This window comes from Phyllostomus discolor, chromosome 12 (assembly GCF_004126475.2).
Source record: "Phyllostomus discolor isolate MPI-MPIP mPhyDis1 chromosome 12, mPhyDis1.pri.v3, whole genome shotgun sequence".
Lineage (NCBI taxonomy): Eukaryota > Metazoa > Chordata > Mammalia > Chiroptera > Phyllostomidae > Phyllostomus > Phyllostomus discolor.
Window position 1 is genome coordinate 43,067,540 of NC_040914.2, and position 13,072 is coordinate 43,080,611.

Below are 13,072 nucleotides of genomic sequence, written 5' to 3' on the forward strand. Positions count from 1 at the left end.
CTCACATAACTAAGTCCATGGCATGGCTAACAACACGGCAGGATCCTGGGCCTCAGTCGTTCATATTACAACCATTTCTTTCCCTTTTCCTCAATTGCCTGCACTCCCCTCTGCGGTGGCTTCGTTCTCAGGCTAGCTCCTGCCACTCCCATCCCAGCTGCGTGAGGATATCCTAACAGCTTGAAAACCCCAGCAGAAAGCGCATATTCCCAGGAAAATCTAACGAAAGTCTTGGGGAGAGCTCTCACTGGACGAGCTAGAGTCATAGGCTCATCGCTGAACCAATCAGAGGCCAAGCTGGTGGGCTGTGCTGGCTAGGTCTAAGTCACAAAACCACCTCTGAAGCCCGGGACTTGAGCATCCAGTCCCACACTGGCATGAGGCACAAGGCCTGGGAGTTGGGGAGAGGTGGCGCCCCAAAGGAATAGCAAGGTGCTGTGAGCAGAAGCTTCTCCATTGGTGAAAGCATGTCTACCGTAAAAGGTGCTGCTTTGTCTTTGGGTTTTTGACTCTCACATGCCTGGAACCTGCTCATGTGGCTGAGGCCACTCCTGCTTCCTGGCACTGGCCTCTTAGAAAATGCTCCGGTGTGGAGAGCAGCTGCCCTAACAGTGTTTTGTTTGTTTGTTTGTTTTTGTTTTTTGATCCTGTATTTGTCCACTTGGCATCTATTAACCATAGGACCAAACTAATATTTCCTGTGATGCTGCTTCTGCAAGCATGGAAAGTCTTAACTACAAACCGTCCAACTAATCCCAAGTCCACACCCACAGCCACCTCGTCTATCACCTCCACACACCACTCCAATATTTCCCCTGCCCTAAATCAACCTAGGGCCAGAAACCAGACGTCTGGGGAGAGACCCTATGCCCTAAATCTTGCTGGAATTATTCAGTCTAGGAGTTTATCAGGTAAATACTCAAAAGAAAAAAAGGGGGAAAATGGTCAGAGACAGGAATAAAACTTTACCTGCCTACAGATACAGGTGCTTAGCTGTTCTAAAAGATTTTTTAAGAGGGAAAAAAGGGGTTATGGAAAGAAGGGGACAAGCTCTGGCTGGTGTAGCTCAGTGGATTGAGTGCAGGCCTGTGAACCAAAGCATTGCCGGTTTGATTCCCAGTCAGAGTACATGCCTGGGTTGCAGACCAGGTTCCCAGTAGGGGGTGTGCTAGAGGCAATCACACATTGGTGTTTCACTCCCTGTCTTTCTCCCCCGCCTTCCCGATCTCTCTAAAATAAATAAATAGAATCTTAAAAAAAAAAAAAAAAGAAAGAAGGGGACAGATGGACAGATTAGGCTAAAGAGGGAAGCACCTGCTATCTAGAAGTTCTGTGCCCTCCTTGCTTCCTCTCCTTTTATCAGCCTGAGACAGAAACTAAAGAAAACCACAGCTTCAGCAGCTAAAAGCCATATAACAGATACATGATATATGTGATCTGTAACTACCTTAAAGCAAAGATCCTTAATTTGGCCCAATTGGAAATCCAAAATTTATCTACTAATTTATATAAGAAGATAAAAAGGGTGCTGATTGGCTTTGGTGCATTTGCAACCTAGGTTCTAAATTAACTGCACCGATTGGCAAAACTTTATGGATTTAATTAGGGGAGCTCAAATTATAGCTGTACCTGGGGATCCCATTAAATGTAAACATTGTGCCCCTCTAATCTTAAGAAAGTACCTATGACAGATGAAAAAATAGGAATGCCTTGCTTTATAGCCTTGCCTGAATTTCCCATACTGACAATACCCATAGCTGGAAAAATATCCCACATTGGGCCAACACAATGAGTATATGGCTCCCCAGTTAAAATAGTTAAAACGGTCCAATATAAAACAGGGCCTCCAAGGATTAAAACTTATAGTACAAAACCTAATTAAGGAAGGGGTGGTTGGCCCACTGCTCTTCCACTGCAAAGTCCTAGGGTTGTCATAACAAAATACCACAGGCTGGGTCACTTAGACAGCAGACATTGATTTTTCTTGCATCTCTGGAGGCTGCGAAGTCGAGGATCAAGGTGCTGACTTGTTCAGCTTCTACTTAGGCCTCTCTTCCTGGACTGTTGACGGTGGCCTTCTTACTGGGTCCTCACATGGCCTTCCCGCTGGTAACATAAAGCAATCTCTCTGTCTCTCTTCCTCTTCTTACAACGCCACCCATCCTATCGAATTAGGGGCCCCTCCTTACAACCTCATTTAACTTGAGTTACCCTTCATAAAGGTCTGGTCTCCAATACAGTCCCATTGGAAGTTGGGACTCTGACACATACATTCTGGGAGGATACAAACGTTCAGTCCATAACGGGAGCCCCATGGTGGATTACTACATTAATGCTTCAGCCCCATCCATTAGGGCCTCCATATCCAATATCCAACATTAAAAGCACTGACTCATCTCTCAGGTGTGAGGACACCTTCTGAAAGCCGTACGGAACCCTCCAGGTCTGCCTCTGTGGCCCCCCTGGGTGCTCCCATGATATCCGTCCTCTTTCTCACAGCTATGTCGTCATTGTTAGGGAGGGTACAAGTGTCTGCCGCTTTCTAACAGGCGTCTAACACACGGTGAGCTCCATTAGGACGTTCTCCAGGGCCGAGCACAACGCCTGGCACTAGGTAAGGGTGCAAAGTTGAAGGACAGTGAAGATACAGGCAAGAAAAGGGTTCCGGTCGTGTGTAGAACAGGCATTTCAGCTGAATGTCCTCCCTCCTTGAGTTCTGAGAGGGTCCTCCTTGGTGCTGTAGGTGGTATCCTTAGAAGTCTAAGTGTTAGCGGCTTTCTTTAGGTTATTCAGAGCTTGAACCCTGTCTCTATCCCGCTTCCTACTCGGCCATTTTTGCTATTAAATGTCTGCTTAACCTACTCTGCTTTTGCTTTTATCCCCCCACTATAGAGTAATTTAACAACGGGTTTTGTTTGCCAGCATTTCTTTTTTGTAAAATTTAAAAATTGGCGGACTTCACACATAAAAAAGGAACAGCTTTTCGCCTTTTCCTTAAAAAGAGAAATAAGTAAAGGAAGGAGTTTAAAAAAGGAAAGGAAGCTTTGGCACCATCGGGCCAGAGTCTCGCGTGGCCGCCATCAGCGGGAGCCACAGCTTGGCTTCTCACTCAAGGACTGCACAGGTCCCCGGAGGAATCCGGGTTTGCGACCCCTCTCCCGGTTAATGACAACTTACGGTCGCTCGAGCGCAGCAGTACGGGCGAGGCCGAGGCCCAGGCCCGCGTTACTGAGGGGGAGGAGAGGCCACCGGAACCTCAGACGGTCAGAGCCAAACGGCCCCGGGCCCAGAGCCTCTCTGCCTGTGGGAACCGGCAAGTCTCAAGCCCCTCACAAACCCCGGGGTTTCCAACCCCACCGCAGCCCGCGATCCCGCTGCGTGCTTTGTATGAAAAGCCTTGACCAACACCAGGAAACACAACAAAAACAGAGCCCCAACTAGCACCGGAAACCCGGGGTTTAGCCTTAGTCACCTGACACGGCATCGCGAATTATGATTGGGCCTGAGAACATGTGCTTCCTTAGAGGCGCGTGGTGGCCCCGCCCCGGAAGCCCAAGGGGGCGAGGACAGGTGCCACGGCGCGACGGTATTGGTCGGGTTCCTCAGGGCGCAGCCAATCGGAATCCGCCGACATCTGGCGCGAAGCGAGCTGGCGCGCGGCGCGCGGGTTGCGGAGGCGGCGCGGGGAGTTTGGACCCTGGTTCCGCCCGCTACGAGCCTGAGAGAGAGGTGAGTGCGGCGCGCGGACTTAGGGCCGGCCCGCCCCGGCGCAGCTCGTCTTCCCGGCCGGGCCGGAGAAGAAAGCTTCGCCGGCTCCTCCGTTGCTCGCCCCGGCTCGGCGCGCTGAGCCCCGCCGTTTCGCCGGCTGCCTGGGAGAGAGCAGAGAAGGTTCCCTGAAGGAGACGGGCCCGGGGCGGGGGCGCGCTGTCCCGGAGCCGCCCGGGGCGTTGGGGCCGAGCCGGGCCAGAGCCATTGACCGCGGTGTCCGCCTCAGAGTGGTCACCGGCCGGGCCCAGCCCAGGGCGCTGCCCCGTCCCCGTTTCCCTCCGGAGGGAAAACCAAAAACGCCGCTCCGTTCAGTGGCTTCCCGCGGCCGGCTGCTGTGTTTTGAGTGTCGCTGTGTGCCGCGTGGACTGACAAGTGTCGCGTCACGAGCCCGCAGCAAAGGGCCGTCGGTCAGATGTCCGGGTTCGAATCCCCGCTCCTTCCCCGCCCCTCGGACTCCACCGTTACTTCAACTAAGTGCCTCGATTTCCTTCCGATGTGGAGGTGTAGGCGAAAAGATCCTGGGTTGTTTTTTTTTTGGGGGGGTGGGGTTGCGGGGAGAGTGGCGAGGGGTCTGGATTACACGATTTAGTAAATGCAGCAAATGCCTCCAACAGTGCTTGGCTGCACAGCAAGGGCTCCGCTTGCGTTACTCAAAGGCGAAGTGGGTCGAACTGCGCTCCTGGAGCCGCTGAGGCGCGGAGACGCTGTCCGCGCTGAACGGGCTTTTGGTGCTCCCGCGCTAGAGACAGGCTTGGAACTGAGGGCTGGCTCCCAAGCGTCTTCCTCCGTCCACGTCAGGCTATCGCCCGTTGCCCGTAGGTGTCCCAGGACGGTGGCCCCCAATGCCCTGCGATGGAGAAGGTGCCTGCCGAGCTCCGGGTGCCACCAGCGTGGGTGGCGCCCGTGCCCCTGTGCAGGCTAAGGAGCTCTCATGGGAGGGACTGAGCGGGGGATCAGAAGTTGGAAAGGGGGAGGCAGGTCTCCTGTGTGGGGAGGAAGAGTAAGGAGAAGGAAGCTGCACCAACATGTTGTCAGCTGTCAGAAAGTGGCTTAGAGCCTCCTGGGAGGAGACCCTCTGGGGTCAGCTGGTGCCTCCGTTGTGCTGGGGAGGAAACCCCGAGTTTGAAAACTGGGCCAAGGCAGCGCCGTTGGATGTTCACACAGTAACAGATCTGCGGGGAAATGACACGCACCCACTCGGGGACAGTCAGCGCGACCTGTGAGAAGGGAAGGGGAGGAGGCAGAAGGGGAGCGAGTGGGGCTTTAAAACATACTTGAAATGTTTTATGCTGTAAAAGAGAGAAATAGGATAGAAGTTAATTTCTTAAGTTCAGTTGGTGGGTACAGGGTTATTATTTTACTTCGCGTATTTTTCTGTGTGTTTAAATATTTAAAGTTCAAAGAAATAGCTCAATGTAACTATATATTAAATATAATATTAAGTGTATATTTTGGTACCTATGTATTTTTTATTTTAATACATATGTATTCTTTATTTTTTAAATATATTTCTTTTATTGATGATGACTCCCTCAAATAAAAAGAAAAAATATATTTCTTTTAAGGAAAGAAAGGATAGAACAAAGAGGTCCAAAGTAATTGCAAAATACTCTTGGGAACTAAATGCTGAAAGCCCCAGTGGGTCTCCATTGCCTGGCAGGAATCACTGTACAAGTCTGTTGCACAAATAGTGTGCAAACTCCCCTTTTTCACAACCTCCACCCTGATTGAAAAGTTCTACTTGTCTCAAGCTTGTCTTTCATATTTCTAAATGTAGTAAGTGTAGTTGCTTTATACTCTTATGCCTGATGCAGTTTGCTTCTGCTACAATTAGTTTTCATTCTTGTTTCCCTGTGTGTTTGGCTGGTTTTGCCTGTGTTTGGTACACACTGTCTCGAAACATTGTTTGCAGGCATTATTTAAGACCTAAGGTAAAGGTGTATTTCTCCTGAGATGTGCTTGCACTTGCTTCTGCCAGGTGCCTTGGAGTTAGAATCACTTTAACCTGAATTCATGACTTGAGGGGTGTGTGTGTGTGTATTTAATTATGCTTGTATAAAAATTCGGTTGAAAAGAATCTTGGACTTGTGGTTTTAAGGTCTGTCCCAGTCAGTCCCTCAGCAGCTACTAACTTTACTTGTACACAGGCACCTTGGGATGGAAGTGGGGTTTAATTTTGGTTTATCTTTTTCCAAATGATATAGTCCTTCAAAATGGGGAGGTGCCTTTAGACTTGCAAGGATTGTGGTCTTGAAATATTCTCCATTTAATTTTAAAAAATCAGGGCTCTCTGGGAAAATGGCTAATTCTAAGTCTGGGGACAAAAAGAGAATAAGTTTGGGATATCTCTTCATTCGAGATAGTAAGGGAACTCTTAGAGACTACCAAGGTCATGTCAAATGGAATGAAGAACCAACCCGTAAAGGTTCCTACTGGCCTAACATGAAACAGCTTGAGAATCAGTAAAAGTGATAACTGTATTGGATGGAAATGTACAAAAATATGTTCAATCCATGAGTTTATAATGATACTAAGAAAACATTGATCACCATTGGAGGTCGTCAGAGTATGAACTCATTATTTTGAAAATTAACAAATGAAGGAAAGGAATTGAACATTTATCCTGTCTCTTGTGTGAGCGTACTACTGGGTAACAACATAGTCGGTCACAGTAGCTTTCTCTTAATAGAAATACAGTGGGATAAAAGTAGGTTTACAGTTGTTTGTATAGAAAATAAATAGTAATACAAAGATAAACTCTGTTTTGCATACTCACAACTCTAAACCTACTTTTGGCCCACCCTGTATTTCAGCTAATGACAAATAAAGGAATGACAATGAAAATACCACCATTTTGGGGGGTCAGCTTCCAGAATGGTGAAATGAGGACCTTGGGATGTGCGCCTAGATGGTAATTGTGTAGGAGTTCATTATACCCTTCTGTCTACATTTTCACGTTTATTTTGGTAATAACTTTATTAAGATGTAGTTAAGGTGGCTTAAGCTGTACATTATGTTAGGCAGTAGCTCAGCAATATCAGTTGGTTCTACAAGGGGAAAATACGGTTGATAAAAGTATTCTTTCAGGTTAAACTAAGTAATTACGAAGTATGGTGTCTTGCAGGTAAACCGTTGCTTCCATGGGTGGTGCTCTTTCTTTTCCCCCTTGGGCAGAGACTTGAGTTATTCATTTTTTCTTTGGGTTCAGTAGGCTTTGAGTATTTTCCCCCACCTCCCTCCCTGCCTGTTTCTATTTATTCTTCGAGCCCAGTCCAGGTACCATTTTTCTGCAGGCCCTTTCTTGTTAATCCCTTCCCTAATGTATTTTGTGCTTATTTTAGCACTGGGGGGGAAACCAGGTCAGTTTGGTATTCAAGTGAGCCTTCAGTTATTTAAAGATTGTATATTTCAAATGTTGCCAGTTGTATATGTCAAAACAATTTATTGACTAAAAAAAGCCTCATTACTTTGCGTACAAGTTGGAAGAGTTCTCTACCTGCTTTGTTCCCTGAATCCCCTCAAAATATGGTGATTAATGCAAAGTAATAAGTCTCCTGATCTTTTTTCCCTCTCTTTTTAGGATCATGGCTGCTGTTCCTCAAAATAATCTACAGGAGCAACTGGAACGTCATTCAGCCAGAAAATTGGACAATAAATTAAGTATTTCAAGAGCAAAACCTTCGTAAGTGTTTTGGTTGTTTTGTTGTTACACAGGCACTAACACACAGTGTCACACAAATGTGATATCTGCCTTTTCAACCCTTCCATTGTACAGATGAGTAAGCAAAGCTGTGAGGTCAGTGATTTTCCCACTTTGCAAATTGATGGCAGAGCATGTGTTTGCAGCACCAGGTAATAAACTGTTCAGCCCGACTGCAGCTTCTGACACATAATGCTTGCTCAGTAAATATTCGTTAAATGAATAAATAATGAGTCTCTCTGTAAATTTGGGCAAATGGGTATTTTTAACATTTTAATATAGTTTTATATCCTTTCTAAAAACAATTTATAAGGAAACTGTAGCTCTCTGGTTCTGTTCTTTTCCCCAAGCTATACCCCAAATTCCTAATGATATCTAACAATAATGTATATTCCTTATTGTAGTCTTAACCAGGTTCTAGACTGGGCACTTGACTTCAAAGTTGCCATTGACCTTTATGTCACTAGATCCAGAGATGTCCAGGACTCTTGCTTTCCTCCAGATCTCAGTATAGTGAGCAGTTTTTAACTCCCCCCCCCCCCCCCCCCGTAAAACTTTTATCAGAGTAGCAATAAGCAGCCACATTTGAGTCTCTTCTGTTTTTCACTTATGCTATCCCTCCCTCTGGAGGTGCTGTTAATTAAGGACTCCCAGCCTGAGAAATAAAGTTGTGGGAATGGCCTGGATAATTAGCCCCTGAATAGGAAGGACCAGAGCACACAGAGTATAATTTAAGTAAATTTTTAAATCGGAGAGGGGAATAGAGACTTTGCTCACTGGTGATACAATGAAGGTAAGTTATGTAAATTAGTAAGAGTTACAGAGTTTTGTGTAGTTGGTGGGTTTCTTAAAATTTTCCTAACTTGGGTTTTCAATTTGTCCAGTGCTTTCACTTTCAAGAAGAAAATACCTTCAGCCAATGATGTAGCTGTGACCAGTGTGTCAGTGGCAAAGACACCTGCATTAAGTGATAAAGACGTGAATGTTATTGATGACTGTTCCTTCATTGAAACTTCCCCCTATAACCGGCAGACTTCACAGATCCTCACAAGGATCTGTGACTTTAAAAATGCTGCCACAGGACAGCAAACCAAGAGAATTGGTTCAAAACCATTGTTGCCAGATCCTGCGCAGGTTCCACAGGCAGTTTTACGTACCACCCAGAGCACACCGGTTACAAAGGAATCCCGTGATGCCACTTTCAAGAAATTAGAATTTAGTTCTTCATCAGACTCTCTTATTACCATCAATGATTGGGACGATATGGATGACTTTGATACCTCTGGAAATTCAAAAGCATTTTTTACACCAGTCAAAAATCACTTCGTGAGAGTAAGCACTGCTCAGAAATCAAAGAAGTCTAAGAAAAACTTTTTTAAAGCACAGCTTCATAAAGCAAATACAGGAAAGGCTGATCTGGCCCTTTCCTCCCCTGAGTGCAAGCAAGGACGTCCGACTGAGGAACAGAAGGCCGCCTCCGAATGGCTGAGTAGCGACGTGATTTGTATTGACGATGGCCCCGACTGTGAAGAGTTTACAAGTAAAGATACTCAGGATAGTCCCTCCGTCAAACTTCATTTGGGAGAGGAGAAAGGTAAAAATTGCTATTTTATTTTTATTTCAATATATTGATTATATTTGTTCATGCAAAGCTAGGCACTGGAACAGGAGCAAATACGATGTAGCTTTGTTCTTAGGATCATTGGAGGCGCTTGTTGAACAGTATGGTGATCACATGCTCGAGGCAGGGCATACTGATGAAATGAGAGATTTTATTCTGCTAATAAAACTTTCAGATTAACACCAAGGCTAGCGCTGTGATTTTTATATGTGAAGAAAATAAGGTCCATAAGAGGTTAAAATGGCCTATTAGTGGTCTACGGGCTTGGGAAGTAGTAGAATTGGGAAGTGAAGCTAAGCCTTTCTATTATAATTCCTTTATGGCTTGCTGCCACCTAATATTGCTATATAATATGATCTCATTATGATAGTAAACATTATAAATTACATTCAAACTATTTTCTGTTTAGGTCTCATAGTTACTAGATGTCCAGAACTTAATAGCTAAGATTAGCCGTATGTGGAAGTACCTACCTTATGAAATAGTTATGAATATGAGGCTAAAATTTTTAAGTACCTGAATCCCATTAAGGTTACTGTAAGATGAGAGAGGACCAAAAAGTGATTCATAATGAGCAGAACTATATTGTCTAATCAAATGTGTTGCTGTTGATAAAGAAAAAAATTTGGTAACTTTTTGGTAAAGAGCAAGAATTTGACATTGTGCTTTTCCTTATATTCAGGAGAGAAGCACAATTTGGTGGACTTAAGTCACTAGGAGGCCATTGTGATAAAGTAAAAGTAGTTTATATGAACCACAGTGTTTGTACAATTATCAGATTCATTTCTCTCACTTCACCTTTATTTAAATATGAGCCAAAAATAGAAAAACAAAAATGCTAATGCTAAGTATGGGTTTCATCATCCTACTGGAGACAGTCACCAGCATCCTTAAGCAGAACTTTGGCCTCAGTCCGGTGCTCATTGGACTTACTCCAGCTGACTCGATCGTTGACGAAGAGGGTGATGTTACTGTTGAGGACTTGCCTGAGGCACTCACTGTTCAGTGCTTATGCCCTGTTCTTTCTGTCTCACTAGTTATTTAAATAACCTATGTTTATCAACTGTGTACTTTAGAGAATACTGAAAAGGAAGAAAACTTGGAAGAAACTGAATTACATTCAGTTGAGAAATCTCCGTGTGCTGAACTTGATGAAGATGATTACAACATAGATTTTGTTCCACCTTCTCCAGAAGAAATGACTTCCACCTCTTCTTCCTCTTTAAAATGCTTTAGGTAAAATAATTAAGAAGCATTATTGTTTGTTTCTAGAATATCTAAAATAACCTAATTTAGTTATATAATATCATTTCTGTATAATTTCATATGCTGCACAGTTTATATCCAAATGAAAGCTTAGAAAGTCCCTGTTGATACATTTTATTTAATTGGTAGTATTCTAAAGCTATAAAGTTCCAGCTTTAGAGTACTATCAAAATTGTAATTACATGAGACCTCCAAACAATTTTACGTAGTTGGTTTTAATGTGAGGAGTATATTCCTAAAAATATTATATTTCCAAACTCCTGGACCTGAAATGACACAAAGCCAATTCCTTGTGTGGAAAGTGACTTGGTAAGTGATATGTTTTTCATCTTACAGGATAGAATTGGCTATTGTATTTGACATTCACTGAATTTTAGCAAATTTAGGGACATGGTTGTGGTTAACTGGTAGTGTTATGGGAAAGGATACATTGCCCACACAGCTCATCAATAGTTTAAAATACTAGTAGGCATTGTTAACTCGATGTTCACCCCAACCTAAATCACAGTCCAGTCGAGTGGTAGAGCATATACTATGCTATTAACCAATATTTTGATGAGAAATAGATCCCTAAAGTATATTGCCTTAGTAAGGGAAGGAAGACAGGAAGGAGGTGTTTGTGTGCATAACCTAGTTTCTCCCAGTTTGTGCTTTAACAGGTGTGTGGGGATGTTTGAAGAGGCAGGAAAGGTTGAAGCATGATTACTATTTGATGACAAAACTAAAATACTGTTAACAGCTGCCCACGCTGCCTCTCCCTTCCGGTAGAAATTCAGACAGAAATGCACAAAGTAGAAAACTCAGCAGGAGTTCCCGTAGAGTGCGGATTCTAAGTCAGCATCATCCCTTAGCAGGTGCGGCAGGGGATGGCCCGAGATGGTAAAATCCGTGACAGATGAAGAAGATGCAGCACAGTGCTGTTTCCTGGCTTTTCTGTTTGTTTATTTGAAAAGCGTGCCTGCACAAACAGCACTGCAGCCGCTTTAACAGGATTCCTAGCGTAGTCTCAACATTCCAACAAACCAAACATTTGGATTTTTCTTTACATGTGTATAATTTTTGCATTGCTGTGATCAGCATGTAACTATAATTTTTACCCTGGTACTTTTCTCTGAGTATTATTTTTAAAACATTTTCCATATTGCTATCTAGTTTTTATTTTTATTCCATTAATGGCTTTATACTATTGAGTGGCTGTACCATATCTAGCTGTACGTAGCTCTCCAGCACGTGGAAAATGGTCCTTTCTGAGGTGGAGCCTCTCTGTATGTTTCCCATTGCAACCTTGTGGACATAGTTGTGCGTGTTATAACACAGATAGAATTTTCACAAATGGTGCTTTACGTGCAGAGTACACTTGAATTTTATTTTTTGTTTTCACTTTAAAATGCTGGTTGTGACTTCTGAATCGATTTCAGAGGTGTGAAGGTCGGGTAATATATAACAGAAAAGAGGAACAAATATGCTTTTATAGCTGGCCTTCAAAATCTTCCAGCATCAGGCCCCAAACTGCCGTTTAGCTTTATTGCTAGTTGTGCCCTTTCAATAACCTGAAGCTCCGATGATCCCAATGGGACAAATTGGGAAACTCGGCTGAAAATGTAAGGCCCTTTCTTTATTATAACACCACGTCATCTTATAAAGCACAGGTTTGCTCATCACCGTTTGATTTAGCTAGAAGATTGCATCCTGAAATCCTGTGAGAAAAGTACAGTTGGTTCTTGGATATCAAGTGAACGGAATGTCTGCCTGTCTCTTCTTCATAGTCCATCACTTCTCACGTCCATCTTTCAGGGTCTCTGCCCACCCCACCCCCTTTGCAGAGCCTTCTGGAGTTCTGGAAAGGGCCGTCTTTCTTTGGATTACCACAGCGCCCTCTCTTTAACACTTAGTACTGATTTTATTACTGTTCAGGTATTTCATATATCCAGTCAGACTGACCGTGTTTACAGCTGTTAATGTGTTTTTATATGATGTGCATAAGTTAATTATGTACACAGATATACACATTAGACATGCTGGCATAAGAGGGGTCTGGATAAAATGCTTTGGAATCTCAGAAGAGAGAGACGTTAATGACCACCTGCTGGAGAAATCACAAAAGTAACACCTGGGTGGGGCCGAGGAGGACAGGTGTCGTTGGAGGCTGGGATTACTGAAAGGATGTTGTTGGAGGTGAAGTTGGAAAGGTCCCTTGGACTAGAAGATGAAAGACTGTGAGGGCCAGCTCAGGGGTTTCAGAATAGAGAAGATAACAGAACCATGTCTCTCTCTTATGTTATATGTCGTGGAGAAACGTTAGAGGAAAGGTGATGTGTTTGACGTGCTCTACACGTCGATTGGATGTGTTTGTTGTAATTGGCAGTGTGTTAAAGGAGCCTGACACCTGCGACGGGAAGACGGGCGATCTGAGCACGCCCGAGGACGCGTCCCAACCGGAGAAAGTGCCCGCTCAGCCAATGCCCCGCAAATCCAGCACAGACTGTGACGGTACGACCAGTATTTCAGACCTATCGCGTATTTTAACTACTTATTTTGAAAACCAAGTAATACATTGTATTTTTACCTGTGACTGTATAATATAGGACGGCAAATTTATCGTTCCTTTTGCCCTAGAGTCATCCTCGTTCATTGGTTACAGCATTTGTTCGAACAGCTTGTAAACTGATGTTCAGCCCTGGCCGGTGTGGCTCAGTTGGTTGGAGCTTCATCCCATA

At 44.3% G+C, this 13,072-nt stretch overlaps 1 protein-coding gene across 1 annotated transcript in view; it reads left to right on the top strand.

The window, feature by feature from the left end:
• Positions 1-3,614: 3,614 nt before the first annotated feature.
• The window catches only part of BLM (BLM RecQ like helicase), a 54,204-nt gene continuing 44,746 nt past the window's right edge, over positions 3,615-13,072 (top strand). The window contains exons 1-5 of the mRNA XM_028502191.2: positions 3,615-3,729; positions 7,349-7,450; positions 8,353-9,062; positions 10,166-10,325; positions 12,721-12,845. Of these exons, the coding sequence (XP_028357992.1) occupies positions 7,353-7,450; positions 8,353-9,062; positions 10,166-10,325; positions 12,721-12,845 (1,093 nt within the window). The 5' untranslated portion in view covers positions 3,615-3,729; positions 7,349-7,352. The remainder of the gene's footprint in view (positions 3,730-7,348; positions 7,451-8,352; positions 9,063-10,165; positions 10,326-12,720; positions 12,846-13,072) is intronic.